This window comes from Gymnoscopelus microlampas (assembly GCF_963454915.1).
Source record: "Gymnoscopelus microlampas genome assembly, chromosome: 24".
In the NCBI taxonomy this organism is placed as follows: Eukaryota; Metazoa; Chordata; class Actinopteri; order Myctophiformes; family Myctophidae; genus Gymnoscopelus; species Gymnoscopelus microlampas.
Window position 1 is genome coordinate 28450038 of NC_139961.1, and position 22495 is coordinate 28472532.

The 22495-nt window shown below is 42.8% G+C and overlaps 2 protein-coding genes across 2 annotated transcripts in view; one reads left to right on the forward strand and one right to left on the reverse strand.

Annotated features, from left to right (window-relative positions):
* The window catches only part of LOC311041132 (gamma-aminobutyric acid receptor subunit alpha-5-like), a gene marked incomplete at its 3' end in the record, with an annotated part of 52802 nt that extends 40384 nt beyond the window's left edge, over window positions 1–12418 (reverse strand). The window contains exons 1-3 of the mRNA XM_084051634.1: window positions 12322–12418; window positions 7943–8010; window positions 5208–5428 (exon numbers count right to left, since the gene is read on the reverse strand). Of these exons, the coding sequence (XP_083907760.1) occupies window positions 5208–5428; window positions 7943–7945 (224 nt within the window). The 5' untranslated portion in view covers window positions 7946–8010; window positions 12322–12418. The remainder of the gene's footprint in view (window positions 1–5207; window positions 5429–7942; window positions 8011–12321) is intronic.
* Window positions 1–22495, forward strand: part of LOC311041131 (gamma-aminobutyric acid receptor subunit beta-3-like) — a gene marked incomplete at its 5' end in the record, with an annotated part of 110586 nt that overhangs the window by 27493 nt on the left and 60598 nt on the right. The window contains 3 exons of the mRNA XM_084051633.1: window positions 17387–17437; window positions 19298–19389; window positions 19920–19987. Of these exons, the coding sequence (XP_083907759.1) occupies window positions 17387–17437; window positions 19298–19389; window positions 19920–19987 (211 nt within the window). The remainder of the gene's footprint in view (window positions 1–17386; window positions 17438–19297; window positions 19390–19919; window positions 19988–22495) is intronic.

Sequence of the window (22495 nt, forward strand, 5' to 3'; positions counted from 1 at the left end):
TGATTCGTTTATAGCTCCGTCGTACGGCGTTGCCGCGCGCGGGGAAAATAGCCGATACACAAGCTCACGAAGCGGCTATTTTTGGGGTGTGTGCGACACCGTCGCCGGACGAAGTCTAAATCAGGCTTAATGCTGGCTGTATGCAGTGTGAATGCCTTTTGTTTGCAGCCTATTCTGTGTCCAGCTGTAATGGGGTTGCCATCAAAACCTGCGTGCATTAAAGCTTGCACACAGTGTGTGTGTGTGTGTGTGTGTGTGTGTGTGTGTGTGTGTGTGTGTGTGTGTGTGTGTGTGTGTGTGTGTGTGTGTGTGTGTGTGTGTGTGTGTGTGTGTGTGTGTGTGTTGCGGTTCGGGACATTTTATGAATTATCCATGGAGACAAAATGCATGCATGGAGATTTGCTCCATAAATCCACAGGCTTGCTGCTGGCTAATGTTTTTCAAATGGGGTGACACTGCAATCACATTTAGCTATTATCTGGCGCGGAAGATGGAAGAGCTTATGCACACGACATCCATGAATGGATGTGGATAGAAATGTATGCATGCAAACATATATGTGGAGTAGGTATGCATGTGCATATGCATGCATTCATTTGTGTGTGTGTGTGTGTGTGTGTGTGTGTGTGTGTGTGTGTGTGTGTGTGTGTGTGTGTGTGTGTGTGTGTGTGTGTGTGTGTGTGTGTGTGTGTGTGTGTGTGTGTGTGTGTGTGTGTGTGTATGTGTGTGTGTGTGTGTGTGTGGGTGCGCGCGCGCGCGTGCTTGTGTGTGCGTGTGAGAGAGCGAGAGAGACAAAAGGAATTAGAAATGTGTGTTTAGTCAAGCGCAAATCTCCACCAGGAGGCGTGCCTTTAACTCCCTCCCTCTTTTGGCCTGTCTGGGGCATGAGATGACACTGTTTTGGGTTGTGTGTGTGTGTGTGTGTGTGTGTGTGTGTGTGTGTGTGTGTGTGTGTGTGTGTGTGTGTGTGTGTGTGTGTGTGTGCGCGCGCATGAAAAGACACAGTGCAATGGGGGAAGGCATACTGTAATAAAGTACTGTCATTACGTCATTACAGTGCAACCAGAGTGACAGGCTGTATCTAAAAAGGAGCGTAAAAGGAGCACAGACCCCTGGGGGACCGTGGTCAAAGAAGTAGGCCAGGACTTTAAACAAAAAGAACATTAATCACCTGAAACTAATGGACATTGGACAGGGCAACAATACTAGTAGCCACGTTACTTAAGACAACAAAAACTGTAGCCTAAACCTGCAAATGCTAACAGGTACAATATAATCAGGCCCGGCTGATGGGCTGCACCCCTTCGCACCAAGCTCCGGAGGGCACCAACCCCCCGGCACAAACAACAACAAAACAGACTATTCTACATAAAGGCGCCAAAATGTTTTCCCCGGAGTGGTGCTGGAGCTGAAGTAGGGTTATCGGTGCCGAAACCTTTTATAATTACTTCCCGGGGGACACAAAACTGGGTGAAGCCCTGGGCACCACAAAGTCTTGATCCGGCCCTGGGTATAATGCTGTGCTCTCTAAGATATGGAAGCAGTACTGTAAATCTAGGTACAGTGGTGTTATAAGTAACTAAGCTCTGGTTGTATAATACTGTATACAGCGATATACAGAGAGAGAGAGAGTTGCGTCACGCTGTGATCTCGCCGCAAAGCGGGATGTTGCCTCCTGTAGTTCCAAACATTGGAACTTCCTCATTGAGAAAGAGAACTTCCGCATTCCATTCTTACAATGGGAGTCTACGCTAGTGTCGTCACTCTCATAGTTATATCCCGCTGGTAATATAGAAGTACTGTTACGAGCATATGACTAACAGCAGCCTAATGCACGGTAGCATACTCTCTGTGTTCATTTAGCTCTGAGAGTATAAAAATGGACCTGCCATTTGGGTCAATTTAAAAAAAAAAGAAATTATACTGAGTTACATTTGCCTGTGCACACATGCCTCTATGTCTGTCTGTCTGTCTGTCTGTCTGTCTGTCTGTCTGTCTGTCTGTCTGTCTGTCTGTCTGTCTGTCTGTCTGTCACACACACATACACACAATAACTCACACAGTAACAACCTCACGTGATATATCTATGTTAAGGCGCACAAATGCATTGAAACAGATGTGCAGCACATTCAAACATGCATGTGAGCGCACGCACGCACGCACACGCACGCACACACACACACACACACACACACACACACACGCACACAATCCTCTGCTTCCTGAGCTCAGCAGTCGAGTTCAAAGGTCAGGGCTGCCGCGACTGATTAATGTGGTAAACATGGCTGTCATCTATGGCATGCACGCCGATGCATGCGCACGTGAGTGCACAAACTATGTCTATGATCGACGCACTCCGCTTAAGTGGCAAGCACTCTACATATGTATCTACTTAGTGTGTGTGTATGCCGCGTGTATGCAGTGTGTGCGTGTGCAAGTAAGCAAGTAAGTAAGCAAGTAAGTGTGTGTGTGTGTGTGTGTGTGTGTGTGTGTGTGTGTGTGTGTGTGTGTGTGTGTGTGTGTGTGTGTGTGTGTGTGTGTGTGTGTGTGTGTGTCAGATTGTGACAGAGACAGAGACAGACAGCAGGAGAGACAGAGAGGGACAGAAAGAATATTCTTTTCCATTTCTTGAAAAGTAACAGTTTTGTTACATACAAGGTTTCAACTCTACAGCGACGACATGGATAATCTAAGTTCCGCCCAGCATTATGTTGCCTGCGGTCCGCAGCACTGCCATCACACAGAGTGCTCTTGTCCATGACAGTGTCTCTCTCTTAAGTCCTATGGGTACAGTAAACTCCCCGGGATAAGTCGTCACCAAGCATTGAGTTATTCTAATTCTCTGGTCAAAGGGTCACGCACGCTGAGCTCTCTATACTGTGTGCCGGCTGCACAACTGTAAACACTAACAACGCAAATCCAGAGCGCCTGGTTTCATTGCTAATGAGACACAGAATCCGGTGTTGGCTTTGTTTTTTTTCCCACTTAGGTTACACATAAACACTGACACCAGCTGTTCACAATCTGTGGGCCGGGGTGGGCACTGGTGGGCTATGACAGTGGTTTTCAACCAGTGGTCCGGGGACCACCAGTGGTCCTTGACTTAACACTTAATGAGTTAACATACTGTAGCGTCACAATCCTTTTTAACCACTTAGCTTTGGCTATTCAAAAATAGCAGATATACAAGCTCATAGCGCGGCACTCGGTGCCGCGCTATGAGCTTGTAGATCTGCTATTTTTGAAAATCCTTGAAAAAGTGTGCATATCTTTGAATATTTATATTTTTTAAAACGAAAATTAACTGATATCTTTGCTTCTGGGGGTCCCTGGCACAAAACATTTTCAAATGGGGGTCCGCGGCCAAATGTATATCAATTTAGGGGTCCTTGGCATGAAAAAGGTTGAAAACCACTGGGCTATGAGGATATTGCAAGTGGGGGCTCCCCAACTAATAGGCAAAACACTAAGTTTTTATCACACAATCAATTGATTGGTCAATCAATCGATTAACTGACCACTTAAAACACGACAGCCGCATTGGCTGCCGTGTTAAGTGCATGGTCAGGTGGGTGGGCCGCGAACACTCTTGCGGATTGTCAAGTGGGGCCCTGATGCAGAAAGGGCTGGGAAACACTGGCGTACACAACGACATTTATGGCTTTATGGAGATGAGTAGCCCATGCAGCCCAGAAGTCCAGAAGGCTATCTCCATTGGCCAGGGGGCTCCTTTGGCTGAGCAGTAGTGGTCACCCCCCACAAAACAGCGTCAGCGTCACACAAAAGCATTGAAAGTAGCAGATCCACAAGCTTGTAGATCTGCTACTTTTGCGTTCTTTTAAATTTCAATCCTGAAAAGTATTATGACGTTTCCACTCGACAGAGACGATTTATTTAGACTTATCTGTTTGCTTATCCACAAATGCTAATATTATTTACTGTGTAGATAGTCTGTTGTTTCAGGTTAGATTCTTCCTGGTATCCTGGTTGCTTTATAGCACTTGATTGCTTTCTTTGCACTCTATTCACATTTACCCTGTTGTCAGTAGACTAGGGGTTCGTGCCATTTACACTGATCTCTCACTTTGTAAGTCAACAGCATCCACTATATGCCAAACTTGTTAACTGGTTTCCGATGAGTGAGACTGGGGTTTGAATGCGGTTATAAAAGTGTTGTTTTTTTTCACTTTTTCTTTAATATACACTGCACTATTATATCATTATTATACCTTTTCATTGTTTCCTTACAGGGTGTATGGTTGCCAGTGTTGAAAACACATTAAAAAGCTAGCATGTATGGTTGAGCTCCTTTAAACCCCTAAATATATCAGTCTACACTACACAGACCATGAGTGGCCACTGGGTGGCACTGTTTTGCTGTGGTGCTGGGTGCCATCCATGAACATTAGTACTACTGCATTTCAGATGGTATACAGGTACTTTACTGTAACTACAGTGTCCTGATATAACATTAATATATAATAAACTATTATTTAGGATTCCAAAATAACCTAGATAGGCCTATCTGTTATTATGACTCATCCGATGTTGAAATACATCCAGGCACATGACACCTTATAGAGAGTTACACATCGGTTCTCAAAGTGGGGTTCGGGGACCCCCAGTGGCCCTTGAGGGGGTTCCAGGGGGTCCCCAGCAAAAGTAGTTAACATAGCATCCCAATCATTTGAACCAATTCAATCATTTATCCATCCATTTATTTATGGATGGCTATTTACAGGATTATACGGTTCCATCTCAATAGGAAAATACTGCATATTACTTCTTCTATCCTTATGTTACAGTATATGTTGGCTAATCAAAAATTGCAGATGTACAAGGCGTTGTGAGCTTGTAGATCATCTATTTTTGGCAAAGAGGTTTGGTGTAGGGGGCAAAAGAGCAGATCAAGTACAAGTTTTAAGTATTGAAACTGAGGGTTTAAGTGGAATTGAGGGTTTAAGTGGTTAACTGTCTGAAAATACACATTAACATGAATCCAATTAACCACTTAAACCCTCAATTCCAGGGGTCCTCAACGTTTTTTAAGCCAAGGACCCCCTAGCTGAGAGAGAAATGAAGCAGGGACCCCCCACTACATACTGTAGGCTATACAATTGTGTTGCAGATTCAACTTTTTCATAGATTTCATAGATGGCTTCATAGACCTGACAGCACTGCCATAGATCCTCCATCCAGGGCCTTACCTCATGGTGTAGAGCAGGGTGCCGTCGTCCTTCAGCCTCAGCAGCTTGTTGGGCGTGGTCATGTTGTGGGCGATGGACTTCTTGCCGTTGAGGAAGAAGGTGTCCGGCGTCCAGATGTTGCTGGCCAGCAGGTTGTTGAGCGGCAGCATCTCCATTGGGCCCTTGAAGCACAGCCGCTCGTCCTTCCAGCTCTGGCGGAAGAACACATCGATGGTGTACTCCTGAAGGAGGGACAGGAGGGGTGTGATAGGTTAGGCGGGCATAAACCTCCTATCTCCATATTCTAACTTTTTGGTGGGGGGGGGATAAGGCACATGTTGACTTATTGGGACTTCCAGCAATGCGGAAGTCCAGTTCTCAGCGTTTTTGACAGTCTGACAAAAAAAAGTCAGCGTGGAGTCGACTCAGTGCCGTCCAAGTTATGTACCGATAGGCACAGAATCGTAAATCATGTATTCCCCAAAAGTCATAATGACTTTTTTGCTCACCCTTCACGTCACATGTTGACGTTGTCCCAAAAAGTAAAAACATACCTTTTGGGAGTTTTTCGTAAATAAACGCCATACTTGATAAAACTACAGCGTCACACAAAAGCAGCAGATCTACAAGCTCGAAACGCGTCGCTTAGCGTCGCTTTGGACAAATGAGGTTTCCACCCCACAGAGAAGATTTGTTTGTTTACCTGATTTCTCAAAAAGAAAGTACAGTTCTGAAGGAACAGGAGGGGGGTTAGGTTAGGTTTATTGGGCTGCTTCCAAATGCTTCCTTCACATGTGTTACCAATGATACTAATTAAGGCTCTATTTCCATTCAAGTCAAAACAGAGTCAGGGTGCTGATAATTGTGCATGTTGGCTCACACTAGAAAGACTCTACTCTGCTACACTCTTCCAATAAGAGTCTATTTTAAAAAGCATTATAGCCATCTAGACAGGGTCTACAGTGTTGTAGACCACAGATAAATCCTCAGTGTCAATTTAACTCTGACAGGGTCTGCATGTTTTACACCCTAAGTTAAATTGAGAATTTTTCAAAGTGCATAATAGAGGAAAAATAAATAGTATATATATTGGACAGTCTTGTATGCACTTTATATCAGGACATTTGTGCTGGCCATTCCATCCTTCTGTGCAGCTTTTCTGAACAGCCTAGATTGGATTCGATCTTTCTGATGCGCTGATGCAGAAATCCATCCCACGCGTTTGTCTCCACGCGCAAATACCATATCGACTGGCTCCGAGCTAAGAAATGAAGGAGCCAATGGCAACGCAAATGCAATGCTGAACCCCTTAGACTAATGACACTGTTAGTGGACTGGCCGACAAGCTTTTATGAGCCACAGAGTGGTCAGCTGCTAACACCACATCCCATCAATCAATCACATTTGTAACCTTTTCAAGGGAATTATGAGCCATGTATTAGTGGCGCTGGCTGTTGCTGTCAAAGTGTGGCATGTGTCATATATCATTTTGCCAAACGTAATGACAGAAGATGTAATGTGTTTTCCTATTGGGACGGAACCGTATAATCCTGTAAAGTGCAATGGATTAATAAGACAGTGAATGATTTATAACAAACACAGTCGGGTAATTTTGCCAGCCGTGTTCATTGAAATTCTGATGATTAAAGCCTAGAAAAGTCGCCCACACTGAATTTGCTAAAGTTGCCAATTAGAGTGCCACAGCCATGGTGTAATTTTGTAGGCCAAGCCAGAAGTTTCCACTGCAGATTTCCAATGAAATCTTTGGGAGTTAAAGGAGAATACCACTCATTTTCAACATTGAACTATGTCTTTAATACACCTTAGAGCTGTTGTGTGGAAATAATATGTTGCCTAGAACTGGATAATTGATTGAGGTCAGGAATTGTAGGAGTTGAGGCATTACATTTAGTTTGACTCGGTTCCACAGATAAATATTGTGAAAATGGCCTGACTAGAAGTTGTGAGCTTGGAGATCGTCTATTTTCACAATATTTGCCTCTTTCTTAGGTAATATTTGACAATTTGGCCAAAATGTGACCATTTTTATAGTATAGTTTGTTGGTTACTTTTTTTAAAGATTTTTTTTTTTTTGGGGCTTTTATTGCTTTATTTGGAGAGGGACAGAGAAAGTAGTCTGACAGGAAATGGGGAGAGAGATGGGGGAAGACACGCAGCAAAGGCCGTCGGGAACGGGACGCGAACCCGCGGCACGCTGTCTGTTAAGGGATTTCAACCAAGGGTGCCTAGACCGCGACGCCACGGCCTAGGCCGTTGGTTACTTTTTTAATCTATTAAAAAGGTCTTAAAAGTCCTTAAATTGTCACTTTAGAAATGTGCAGATACCCTGCATACACTACTGTATGTTAGTTTGTTTTCCGTTGAGTGGGAAAATAATGTTGGGTGAGAAAACACATTAAGCTAATCATCTGGAGACCCCCCGGGGGGCCCGCCCCCCAGTTTGGGAACCATTGTCCATGGAGGCCTCTCTACCCACTGGGCTACGGCCGACTGCAAACTGTAACACTCTATTCCCATCCCAGTGAAAGAGCAAGTGAGGCTCTCTCTCTCTATCTCAATCTCTTTTTATGGCTGTCTAGCATTACAACATCGAATAATTATTTCAATCTGTTGACAGTGAAGACAAGTGGAAATTGTGTTCTTGTCAAAATGTTGTTTTAAAATGATCTTTAAAAAAACATCCCCAGATATCCCCAGCCCTGAGCCTTCATGTTATTCACTGCTGTTGAACTCACCATCTCTGTGTCCGACACTGGCCCAAAACTTGTGACAAAGATGTTTGTCTTGATCTCTGTGACGTTCTCTGCGGAAGTAACAGGGTAGAGGGGACACTATGGTGAGTCATACCGTAAGGAACGGAGAGAAAACAAAATATTTGTGAACAGAATGAATACATTTTTTAAAATGTTTTTATAATTTAGAGTAGCCAATTATTTTTTACCCCCAGGAGTACGTGCAATGACCAATATCACCCGCCCCGGCCGCCTTCCCTCCCCCGAACACGAGTCAATTGGGTTCATATAGACGCTCGACAAAGCCGGGATGCACCACGGTGGATTCGAACCCACAACCTCCGTGGTGGTGGGCAGTGACTTTCCCACTGCACCACGCGAGCGCCTGGAATGAAAAATGTCTACACTTGCAAAAAGCTGTTGGGCCAACAACAGGGAATTACTACGTGTTCATGTCACACCTTGCAATTCCAATTTGTTTGCCATACGTGTACAGTATGTCTGAAAGACAATATTTGTATTTATTCATGCTGTCATTCCCACCAGCAATGTCACAAAATCACCTGCCACCCTCATGCACGGCGGAGCAGCGAGCGCCACTGACTGGCGAATGACAAGCTCGAGTGTTTTTTCCCGTATGTATTTATAGACTTCTTGTCAAGAGGTAGCAACGGTTACCAGGATGAGGCGAGCACACTTTAGCCATGACACATCAGGCATTTACTCTGACAAAACAGGGCCCATTCCCTCCTCATTACGGGGAGAAAGTATACTGAAGTGAAAAACGCAGTGGAGAGAAAAAAAAATGTTCATGGCCGCAAATAAAAGTGGCAACATCAAAGTGATTGGACAAGGCGGTGTATGGAGGTGGAAAATTACCCACAGAGAGAGAGATGGAGGGGGGGTGGGGGGGAGAGAAAGGTGGGTGATGGTGAAGAAAATCAAACAGGGGAAAAAAAGCATTCTTTTCAATAGCTTCTTTCAAAATGCAAGTCTCTCCGTCTCTGAATGGAAAAGTGCTGGGCTCTCAAGGTTGACAGTCAGAGAGCACACTGTGAAAGACATCTTCCCCGTACATGGCGTTAAGGTTTTGCACTGAGAGGAGAGGGCTCCATCGATTTACCGATTCTTTCCACGGCAGCGCACAAGAAACGGATGAACCCATCAGTTGTTGCAGGGGAGACAGCGGGCCCCGACACGTGTACGCCCGCCTCGCAGTCACAGTTGACATGGAATGCATCTCGCGCTCGGTTTTCCGCAGCTTGTATCTGTCAAGACTTTGACCATTACCCGCCAATCAACGCGTGAAATCGCTGGAGTAAAAGTGGGAGTTTCCACGCGGTTGTGCAATGGGTTCTGGGACAGAAGGTTAAGGGGGCGTGCCGGAAGCGCTGGCATTATAGCTTTTAAAATGTCAAAACGCTATAAACCCATTTACCTGAATTTTCAGAAAAACGTATGTTGCTATATATATATATATATATATATATATATATATATATATATATATATATATATATATATATATATATATATATATATATATATATATATATATATGTATAGCTGGAATCTAAAATGACACAGATGCTTTCCCGGTTTTAATGGGTTAACGATAGAATGCACCAAAAGAAATATAGTAAAAACGTTAACTATAGTTATAAAAGCCGTTCTAACTTAAATGGACGGCAGATATCGCTGGGCGATATGACTTCAAATCAATATCATGATTATTTCAAACTTTTGCCTCGATTACGATTAAAGAACGATTATTTTAGAAATAAAATAAGTCAAAATAGCAGATCTACAAGCTCTGGCTATTTTCACTTTTTGTGTAGGCCATCGTTGTACAACGAAGTATATCCTAATACACAATTAAGTGGTTAATCAGAGTTATCAGACTAATCGACTAACAATTTATATGAATTGTTTTGTGTTGAGTCGTTGATATAAGAAATCTAAAAACAATACTCTATATCGTCTCTGTCGGGATGTTTGATATTGACTTTTTTTACCGATAACCGATATACCGATATTGTCCAACTCCTAATTTCCAATACCGATATCAACCGAGACCGATATATGCAGGCTTTTTCACCAAAAGTCAACTAATTGTCAGGTAACAACATCATATATCTAATGAAATATAATTGCTATAATATCAATATAATATCTAATAAATATAATATAACACAGTGATGTTGTTAGGTTTTCAACAAAATGAGTCCTGGGACTCACTGGTGGTCATTTCAATGAGTCTCACTAATCTTAGATTAGATGTAGGCCTATTTGACAGTGCAGAAGCATAATTGCTTTGATGCCTATAACATTAACGAGTGCCAACAAGCGTCAGCTGGACACAGACAAACACACCTGCCCTCTGCAGTGCTCTAATTTGAAAGTGACTGGAGTCTGTCTCATTTCTCTATGAAAGCCCTTGAATATGATGGAATATGATTAAGGATTACTGTGATTATAGTAAGCTCACATTTCATATCACACACACCATACAGTAAGAACTCCTGTAACTTATTTAAAAATAATTAAAAAAATATATATATATTTTTTTTTTAAACCGATACCGATATTTTCCGATATAAAATTTTATGCTAATATCGGCCCAATAATATCGGGAGGCCGATAATATCGGACATCCCTATATTTTTTAAATCTTCTTGATTAATCAATTAACCTACATGAGCAAGATTAAGTCGATTATTTGTTCTAAATATCGGCTTTGATATATTTAAGATTAATTGCCCGGCCCTAATGGCAGAGTCCACACCACCACTATAACAAAGACAATGTGAACGATAGGTTATCATTATAGTTATAGATTATTATTATATTTATAGGTTATCATTATAGTTATAGTGCATGGCGTGAATGGCCCTTTACAATGTTGTAAAACTCACATTTGAATAAGAAAATGTGGGATTAGAATAATCTGAAAGCCAGGTGAGGTAGCTTGAGTTTGTGAGGGTTGTTAACATACCACTGTTACAACTGAATGCTAGAAATATTTCAGAGAACAGAGAATAGGAACTATTTTATGTATGATCATGATATCTAACATCATATCATATTTTAGTGACCTCTCTTGCCTAACTCATGTCACGTTCATAGTAAGATGTCAGGCAGTCGGGAACGTGAACTTGGACGCTGATTTCTTCTCTATACGCAAGGTCATTAGGTCAATGCTGCTACATTCTGTGCATGTGTTTTGTTAAACTTTCCCTGCAGAAGACCGATTTCGTTGTTCCTCTAACCTTGTTGACTTCATTCAGCTCTCAGAGCGCAATAATATTGGGAGTTAGAAGCAATTTGTTTACAGCACATACAGGAGGGGTGAAGTTACGATGAACTTTGTCTTGATAAAGAACTTGGTTACCAAGGGAACGAAGCAGGATTGCCACAGGAAGAGGCCTTGTCCACCGGAGTCAAGGATGGACTGACCAAGATTTGGAGTCCAAACAATACATGCCACCTCGTGTGCAACTGGAATCGGAATGTCAACAACCACTCAATATACAGTATTAACGTCTCCTGCCTCGGAGAGTCAGAGAACCTTTTGAACTACAGTATTATACTAATAAGTCGCTTTTAGACTATTCCTTTTTTGATTGCCTTTATTCTCTCGTTTTGTGTAAACTTATTCTAAATACAAACCCATAACCATAAAGTCGTTGTATTGTCCTCTTTGTTTTTAGTGGTTAAATACATATTTGTACACGTTGGATTATTGATTCAAAACATATCCTTCAGTGTCACCAACATAGCCCACTCAGATTACTCATAATCAGAAATGTAATTTGATTACTTTCAACTTCCTGTGGATTACTTTGGTCCATAACAGGTACTGTAGAAGTCAAATCTACTGCGATTTTTAATCTACAGCGTAAATAAATGTCCCCGTCGTAGACAGGTCTGTGGGTAATCCCACAAATACGCTCCCATACCCCTTCTCCCCAGTTCACCTGTTTTCTGTTAAAAAGATCTAAAATCATATTACTGTAATCTCTTTATATGTAGGAACTACATACATTGTAAGGGATGTGCAAATACAGCCAATGAAATTGATTCGGATTCTAATTCACTGCAGAGCAAAACGCTGAGTGAATTTAACTCTGAGACCCTTAAGCCTAATTTAAGCTTCACTGTACGACAGTGCCTAAGAACGACCGAGAATAGCAGACCTACAAGCTCACAACGCGTCGCGTTGTGAGCTTGTAGGTCGGCTATTCTCGGCGCATGACACCGCCAGGCACTCGACCAAGTATGAATCGGGGCCTCGCAGGGTTCATTCCATTTTTACATTCTCAGAGTTAAATTGACACTCTGCATTTGTACTGTCTGCTGCCCTCGTCTGAGGGCGATATTACCTCCCAGTCCTGGACGGAGCCTGTTGTCGTAACCATCCAGCAGTCCATCCAGGATCCTGGTGAATACTGTACTGTTGTCAATGGCAGTCTTCGGAGCCTCCGGCAGGGTCTGGCACAGGCTGAGAGGAGGAGGAGGAGGAGAAGAGGAGAAGAGGAACAGGAGAGGAGAGGAGAGGAGAGGAGAGGAGAGGAGAGGAGAGGAGAGGAGAGGAGAGGAGAGGACCAAACAGAGCATAGAACAGAACAGAACAGAAGGGTTCAGCAGCAGTTATGTATACACACAAGGTCAGATGTTAGCCCACATTGTAATCAGGCTGGTTTATGGAGGGATGAGAGATGGGACAGCCCTGTGATAAGTTACACCCCGTCCCAGAATGCTCCGCAAATGACACGGCTGTGTTGTGATTAGTCAGCTCACCGCATTAACGACACAGTGGCTTGATTTATTATTAATCAACACTAGTACTAAAAATACCGGTAGACACGATTACATCTGCGATATGCCATCCAAAACCTAAATGATTGGTCGAGTTTGGCCTGTTAGATGCAGAGTGAAGAAAAAGGACAAATTGGACAATAAAGAGGAGCATATTTTCTCTGGTTTATGAGGAAAATGAGAGACTATCGGAGAGTGACGGGTGACAGAAGGCATGGGAGCGGAGGAGGAGAGCAACACCAGGTTGTGAGAGAAATCTGGCCCCTGTGAAATTGCAAGTACAACACTGCGAGGCTTAGTAAGCCACCGGGTCTCAGCAATGTGTGATGTGGAGCCCGTGCGTGATGCCTCAGTGAATGGGTTATTCACAGAATTAATGGGTTATCCACATAATACTGTATGTGGATAACCCATTCACTGAGGCATCACATTGCTGGGACTCAGTGGCTCAGTACCACATTATGGAGATTTTGATGCAGGAACTAATATTCTGTGATGCATAAATGGAGGGCTTTGAGTGTCTCTTCTCATGCCTACTGTTTCACACACTGGTGATTATTACAAATTATACATGTCCACTGATCATTGCTCACTGAAGCATTGATCTAAACAATGGAAACAAAGTTTTCGTATTGTGAATTCACGAAACAAAGGAAAAGTTCTAATTGCAAAGATCTGACGGACTTGAAAATGACAAAATCTTGGAGTCGTTTGCAGGCTTTTATGTAAGTGTTCAGATTTGTTCCCTTTTTTCTCTTATCTTTGGATCAAATCCATCAAACCAACCTCTCTTGGCATCCACACGCCAGCAGGAGAGAAATGAGAAGCCGTGCCATAGCTGAAACCCGGGTCACTTTGTAGTTCAGAGCAGCTGCAACACAGACACACAACACACGACACACGCACACACACACACACACACACACACACACACACACACACACACACACACACACACACACACACACACACACACACACACACACACACACAAAACACACATGCGCGCACATTTGTATTACCATACTTGAGAGGACATTAACATTTTAGGATGACATTTTTACAATTCTGTGCCATTTTTTACCCTATACCCCCAAAAATAGCAGATCTAAAAAGCACGTCAAAGCACAATGTGTTGTGAGCTTGTAGATCTGCTATTTTCGGTGCATGACACCGGTGTGCAACTAAGTATAAGTATGAATATGGAGCATAAATCTAACCCTAACCCCAAAACCTAACTTATAAATGCCTAACACCATCTCTGACCCCAACCTGAATCTTTTCCTAATTGTAAACCTACAGTAACTCTAAAAATATATTTTTTAACCATAAAACAACTACTTCCTTCTCAATTTCTACAATACATGTGTGGGCCTCACAAATCGCACACACACACACACACACACACACACACACACACACACACACACACACACACACACACACACACACACACACACACACACACACACAGATAAAATGCACCACACCAGCCATCACATCATCTCCATCCATGTCATCATGTCCATGCTGCTGATGATGATGATGATGACAATGATGATGAAGATGATGATGATCATCATCATCATCCTCCTCATCATCATCTTCCTCCTTACATCATGTTGTATTAATCTTGTCTCAGAGGCACAATGAAAGTGCCAGGCTGATAAGCGACCCAGAGTGACACGCAGGAACTCTTTATCTAATTTGCATGTGGAGGCAGCCCATTAATCCGTCCATCAATTGACAGGACAATCAGTGTGCTCAATAAGGCTGCCTGCATGCGGTCTCAAACTCTTACCAGCCACCACACATCAAGTCTCAACTAAGTCAAGTTCATTCACAGAGCACATTATATTATGACAGATGTAGTATATACTCATACAGTTGTGCTTCAAATCCAAATGTTATGAGCATCTTCGTAAAAAAATATATAATAATTTTAATAATAATGAATAAACATCACATTTTAGGTAATTCCTTTAAAGACATAGCTACACGATTAGACAAATACATAACAGTTTCCTGCAATTGTAATCGTGGCAGAGCTTCACAACAGACAACCAGCACACATTAGGAATTACCATTCAAACCTGTACCCCCTCCTCAATTGTTGCCCCCCAGACCACGACCCCCCCCCCCCCCCCCCCCCCCCCCAATAAAAAAAGAAAAAAAGAATCTGTAGCCCCCATATAGCTCTGAATTGAAACACAGCCATAGTAAGAAGAAGAAAATGGGGTTACCTAAATGACGATCCGACGCCATCAGATTCCGATCCCCCTAAAAAGCAACAACGGCCGGAGTGTGTCTTGTCTTTGCACCTTTTTTTTTATTTCAATTGCCCCACGATCTCGTGGTGGTTCAGCTCCTCTTATTCTTGATCCAGTCTGGCAAGGCTGCTGTGGTTATTGTTCCCCCCGAGTCACTGATGTCGACCGTCTGTCTGGCTGCCTTCCTTTCAATGAGTCCACAACATCATGCGACGTATAGAGAGTCTAGTGTCTACCACCTTTCCGTCTCCAGACTAGCAGCACGTCCCGCTAATGGTTTCTCGGGGTGTTGTTGAGCACAGCAGCAAGCATCAGCAGCACCATCATCATCATCATCATCATCATCATCATCATAGTACACGTCCGTTGCCTTGGCAGCCTTGCTGCGATTTCACCTAAGATTGGTTCAGTCTCCTGCATGCACATCTGGCCTGATGCCTGCACTGTGCCGCTGCTGCTTGAAGAGAGAGAGAGAGAGAGAGAGAGAGAGAGAGAGAGAGAGAGAGAGAGAGAGAGAGAGAAAATCATTGTATCCACTTTATCCATAGCTTATACGTTGGCTTTTCAAACATATAGCAGATCTACAAGCGCACATGCAGCATCACTTCATGCAGGCTGTGAGCTTGTAGATCTGCTATTTTTGAAAAATCGTGAACATTTTTGCAAACCTTTGAATAGAGAGAGAGAGAGAGAGAGAGAGAGAGAGAGAGAGAGAGAGAGAGAGAGAGAGAGAGAGAGAGAGAGAGAGAGAGAGAGAGAAGAACACTGCAACAATAATTGTAATAGGTAATCCCGTGGGTCGCAGACAGCGGTGCTCTATACTATAGCAGGGCAACTCGTGCATAACATGAAGTGAGAGATGCTGTATGGGGGAGAATCGAATTTGTGAAAATCACTTCACCTTGAAGCCCGGCTGATGAATTAATTAATTGCCTCAATGGAATGAAATCGTGGCGCTGTATGTCTGTAAATAAATACAGTGATTCTCAAAATGGCTAATATTAGTCCATTGTTGATATAATGTTAATTGTTTAAATGGAAAATGTGTTATTAGGCTAATCTTCCTTATTTTTAAAAGTCATCCAATTAATCATAGTCTTATTTTAGGTTGGTTCTTCCATCTTTTTTTAAATAGTTGTTAATATAGCCTATATTTTTAAAGCACGCACTATAATTGTGTTGCTATTAAAGCGAGTTCTGCTTATTAATTCTTGGAAGAAAAGAAAAAACATGGTTATCGTTATCCTACAGATTGCCATAAGAGGGTACCCGAGTTCCACATTTCCTATAGACAGTAATTGGTGTCTGATTTAACTCCGCCGTAAATCCCTTTGAAATGTAGGCTATGTGGTTCACAACTCACTCAGCCTCTATACTCCAATAAGGCGGTCGTCGACTCGTCACCAGTCGGTGGTCCAGGAGCAGTGTTGCCATGTCCACCTTTTTATAAGCGACTTTGGGCTTCTTTTTCTGTAAAGTTTCTTGCAAATATGGTGGTTGCGATTTTTTAGGCTTGTTTATTATTTTGGGCTTGTTTTCATAGACCTAGTTGCGTATTTCTCTCGCAATATCTGGCAACGCTGTCCAGGGTCAACGAGCCTGTTTCAGCACCCTGCCCGGAGCGGACAGCTCCCTGTTTCAGCGCCCTGCCTGGAATGAACAGCTCCCCACAAGTTGCAGTGGTGCTGCAGCGTTTATACTGTATGTGGCCACTGCAACTGCATTATTGACTAATTATTGAACTCATTGGTGTGTGTGTGTGTGTGTGTGTGTGTGTGTGTGTGTGTGTGTGTGTGTGTGTGTGTGTGTGTGTGTGTGTGTGTGTGTGTGTGTGTGTGTGTGTGTGTGTGTGTCAGAGGTGGAAAAAGTACTCACATTTTTTACTCGAGTAAAAGTATCAATATTGCAATGTAGAAATACTCTGTTACAAGTAAAAGTCCGGAATTAAAATTGTAAAAGTACAAAAGTATTGGTATCAAAATGTACTTAGAACCAAAAGTAAAAGTACTCATTATACAGAATGTCCCATTTCAAGTTTTCAAATGTACAAAATCATTTTGAAAATAGCAGATCAGATCTACAAGCTCACAATGGTAGCATCACGTGTGTTTGTGCGTGCAAGCGCGCACAAGCATGCGTGTACGAGAGTGCCAGTGGCAATGAAGTAAAAATGTACAGCATTTCCAGCAATAATTGTCTCTTTTGTCTTTATAGAAAGACACATACGAAAGACAAAAGTTATAAAATGGTGTTAGATTCCAGCGTGCTGTTGTTTGTATAACAGGCCTATAATGAGAATACACATTTTCATCATAACTGTCAGTCACCAACACCAGTGTCACCCCCACTTGTTTTGCAGGAATGCTGTTGATGGGAACAAGAAGCTGTTCGCTATCTATGACACAACAATGTAAGCATGCTACACACGCACACACACACACACACACACACACACACACACACACACACACACACACACACACACACACACACACACACACACACACACACACACACACACACACACACACACACACGAACGCACGCACGCATGCAGGCACACACATGCACACACACTCTCTCTCACATGCACAGGCACACACACACACAAGCACATTTTTCTGCCGGAAAAATATAGAATATTTCATGCTTTAAAACGTTTTTGTTTTGTTTTTAAGATGCGATTTTAAGCGATCAGCCCGAGGGTGGCCCCAATCAATCAATCAATCAATCAATCAATCAATCAAAATAACTGATTATTGGGCTAATAAACACAATAGTCCCTTTCCCGCGTGATATTGTTAACGTCCCGCGCCATGTTTAGTGTGGTGGGAATGGAGGGGAATTGGGGGATTGGCGTAGAATCTGTAGTTTTCAACCCTATTCATATCAAGGTCCATTATTTATTCACCATTTGATGAGATTTAGCGAGTCTCAGTTAGACCCAAGACTTTGTCATTTGATGAGATGTTGTCCACAATTCCATGCTGTATTGATGTTGGTACCATAGGAGAGATAACTAACAGGCAAAACGTCGATCCAAAATATCAATTCTTTAAATAAGTAATGCAGATCTTTAACAATGATTTAACTCTTGAGAGCGTACGGGTCCTTTTGGTTTAATTTACACTCTCAAGAGTTAAAGATCTACCTAAATAAGGGTCCATTTGGTTGCCAACTCTCCATCATTTAGCTGGGGACCACCTGGAACCCCCCTCAACGACCACTGGTGGTCCCCGGACCACCAGCCACCTGGACCACCAACGGAGGGAAAGGGGATTGGCTAGAATAGATCAATGGTTCCCAAACGTTTTAGCCCAAGACCCAAAAGAGAAATTGGACGGTAGCCTACCCAAACTAGAGCAAATAGCCGATCTACAAGCTCACAAGCAACACTTTGCGCCAGGTTGTGAGCTTATAGATCGGCTATTTTTCACTATTCATTTGTTTTCTAATTTATGGAATGTCCTTGTTTTTGTATAGCCTACATGAAATTCTTTTGAAAAATCATTGATTTTTTTTAATTCATTAAAAAAAATGCTTTTTTTTATTTATTATTATTATCATTATTTGTATGTTTTGAAATTTACGCGTGACCCATAAAAATGTGTCCTTGACCCTCAAATGGGTCCCGGACCACTGGTTGAGAACCACTGGCGTAGGCTATAGATGGTGTTAGGTAGAAGAGTGATGAGGAGCTCTCGTTTCCCATTTGAACAACTGAGTGCCTTCGCCGCCACCAGCAGCAGCCCCGCGGACCCCCTGCTCATCAATATGCGGACAGCTCCCGCGAATGGAAGACAAGCAGAAATAAAGGACAACTAGAGCTATTCAAATAACAGGGGCTGATGACAAAATAGCTGATCTACAAGCTCACAACGTCTCACATTTGATATTATCTGACTGATCCCAGCAGGTGACTTTTTTTTCTCAATGGATTATTAGGCTACTCTGATTTACAAACCGTCCGGATCGAGGATCGTCTTGACGGTTGTTTTTTTTCCTCTCCTTTTACCCCTTTTCTCGTTGATTTGTATTTATTTTTTTATTTTTTTATGTAAACAACGATCGAAGGCAAAGGGAATGTTGGCTATGATGCGGAGAGCGCGTCAATTTCGCGCGCTGTCCGCGCTGGTTATCGGTTCGATTGTCTGTTGCGCGAAAAGGTGAGTTGTGTTTTTGGCTGATCAACCAAAAAAGGTGCGACTGGGATGGTTTGTTTTTGAAGATTTTTGACGTGAGATTTGGGTTGTTGTCATTGTCATTTCAGCGTCAATGAACCGGGGAATATGTCTTTTGTGAAGGAGACGGTGGATAAACTACTGAAGGGCTATGATATTCGACTACGGCCGGACTTTGGAGGTATGTAGCAGGGGTCTTCAACGTTTTTCAGGCCAAGGACCCCCTGGATGAGAGAGAGATGAAGTAGGGACCCCCCATATTGTATAAAACTGTGTTGCAGATTAAACTTTTTCATAGATTTCATAGACAGTTGTTAAGCTAATGTGTATCAGACCTTTTAAACCTTCAATATTTAGTCAACTTGGCCATTGGCTCTGTACTTGGCCAGCTCTTTTTTCCCTCTACAAAAACTCTCAGAAAATAGCCAATCTACAAGCTCACAACGCCTCACAGCGCTAGGCGTTGTGAGCTTGTAGATCTGCTATTTTCGACTAATGTTCCCCATCACACAAAGATTTGGTGGACCCCCTGTAGTAACTCAGAGGACCCGTTAGGGGTCCATGACCCCCTGTTGAAGACCTGTGTAGACCTAATCTTCATCCACGCTGTTAGGGGCAGTTTTATTTTTGGCGCCATCCATTGCTGTGGTCAGGTGAATGCACGGGCCTATGAATAATCACAGGCTACTTGTCTTGCCCCATTCATTCCAGGTGACCCGGTTGCAGTTGGGATGAGCATAGACGTGGCGAGCATAGACATGGTCTCAGAAGTCAATATGGTGAGTAAACTATACCTTCAATGGGGTGTGCAGTGCAGTGTTTACACAATAATGCATGGAATGGAATCACGTGCACGGGAGCACGCACACACACTTGCTCTTCCTCTCCCTTGTTCTCTCACTGCAATCTCTGCCACTGACGCACACACACACACACACACACACACACTTGCTCTTCCCCTCCCTTCTTCTCTCGCTGCAATCTGTCACTTACACACACGCACACGCGAGCACACACACACACACACCCACACACACACGCACACACACATACAGAGGCCCTATACAAATTGATGTTGACACCAGAAATTGGTATTGGTATAGGTAAGCACTGCATTTGTTGGAACTAGGGGTCGGCCTGGGGTTCCTCGGTGCATGGGATTCCCCTGGGCTCACCGTAGCAGGGGAGCTGGCATTGCAATCAGGACAGGCTTCCCTGTAAATGTTAAAGCGATCAAACTCCAGTCCAGAGTTAGACAGCTGGTTCCCAGCACAAGTCATTGGAGACCTTATGGCTACTGCTGGTTTTCAGGACGGTAACAGTGAAAGGTGAATGCAATTAATTGCCTAGAAGAGTAGAAAATCAGCTTTAAGGCAGTGATTCTTAAACTTTCAAGCACCCCCAGTTTGATATGCATTAGGCCACGGACCCCTATTTCATATGATTTTTTGTTCTCTGGCACCCCAATCTACACAGTAAAATGGGCCCATAAGGGTCCATTTGTTCACTCTTGGAGTTACAGACTCGTATGTGTCCATTTGGTTCCAAACTATCGGTCATTAGCTGGGGACCCCCTGAACCACATTGAGAACAACTGGACTGAAAAGGCTAGTGCATGGTCACAGGTATGTAAACTGTGAAGGCGGGTGTAAACAAAACAATGGTGCAAGCTTTGGATGTCCCCAGCGCATTCATCTTCACCCAGTTACTAAATGATGGCAACATAGGCCTAAAATGTTTAACATATTTTGTGAAATGCATATAAAACACGGTTAGTCTACGTTTGATTGGTTCTCCAAGGAACTGCATGTTCAGTAAAACCCTGAGTGGACTGGCCAGTGAAACCCTTTTTATTCTTTATGATGGCCTATTCCTTTAGTTACAGTGATCTTTCTCTAATTAGTGTGAATAGGGGAAGGGCCTCGACATCACGTGAGCGTGTTGACGGTGCAACAAAAGTGCTCCTTGTGTCAATTTGGCTCATTTTCGTGGCTCTGGAGCTTGATAACTGAATATTAGGAGGTCCCGTATCCATTTTTCATAAGATGGTGGTTGTTGCAGGTTCCTGCTCTACGATACGTAACCATAGTTTCGCACCGGAACAGAAAAGGATATCACTGTATGTGATTCGTCTCACAAACGCAATGCTGATATAATGCTGTGTTGTTTGTTTGCACCTCCAAGACCATGGTGGATTTTGCCACAGCCTCAAATACTGTGTATAAAGAATGATTCAGTTGTGTCTCACAGAGGTCAAAGTGTTGATGGATTTCCATTCTGAGATGATTTCACTAATCAGTTCCGCCTCCCTGATTGAAGGGAATCTGTGAAATCAGCGGATCTCACTAATCAGTTCTAGAGACATTTGACTTTTTTGATGACATTGGTGTACCATGCATAATGATTTTTTAAATTTGTATTAAATATGTCAAAATCAAATTGATTAGAATATAAATATGACTATTTTTTAACAAAATATGGTTCAAAACATCTGTAATCGGTGGTCGAAGACTCTCCAAATTCGGGATCGAGATCAGACCCAAATACTGGCATCAGTTTGGCTGTAATCACTTCCTCCTCTCTGATTTCACGCCACGCCAGGTTGATTTCACTAATCAGTTCCTCCTCTGTCATTCGGAGTAATCAGTGAAATCAGCTGATGACGTAGTGTTGGGTTGAAAAGAAACCAACTTTTCGCTGGTATTGTCCATCTGCCTGGCACATAACATGACATTTTCCTGGCACTGTAGAATTGTTAGTGTTAATTTAACTCTGATTTGGGCAAATGCAATGTCGGCGCTATAACACCCAACCCTAACCCCACCAAACCTAACCCAAAGCCTAATCCTAAACTGAGGGAACATAGGCATGACATAATACCCATACTTATACTTATACTTACTGTATTCCCATTAGAATAGCTAGTAGCTACTAAGGAAACAGCTGTGAGCGACAAAAGACGACAGCAGGTATCAAGCTGAGCATCTATGTAAATAATATCATCTAAATAACATACATCGCATCTGTGAACAAGTAAACATACATCTATGTAAATAACATAACTAGGATCTATGTAATTATGCAAAACATGCAGACAATGAAATAAGGAGAATGCTCATGGAGTCTAAAGTGGTGAGTTTCCAGATTGGTGAGTGACTCATTCAGGCAGACATTAGTTAATCGACTCATTAGATACCGTAATTATGTAATCAAGAGCATGGAAACACTTAATACGCTTTAGATCCGCCCAAGCACGCTTACTTTAGAAAAAGGTGAATCATGGAAGT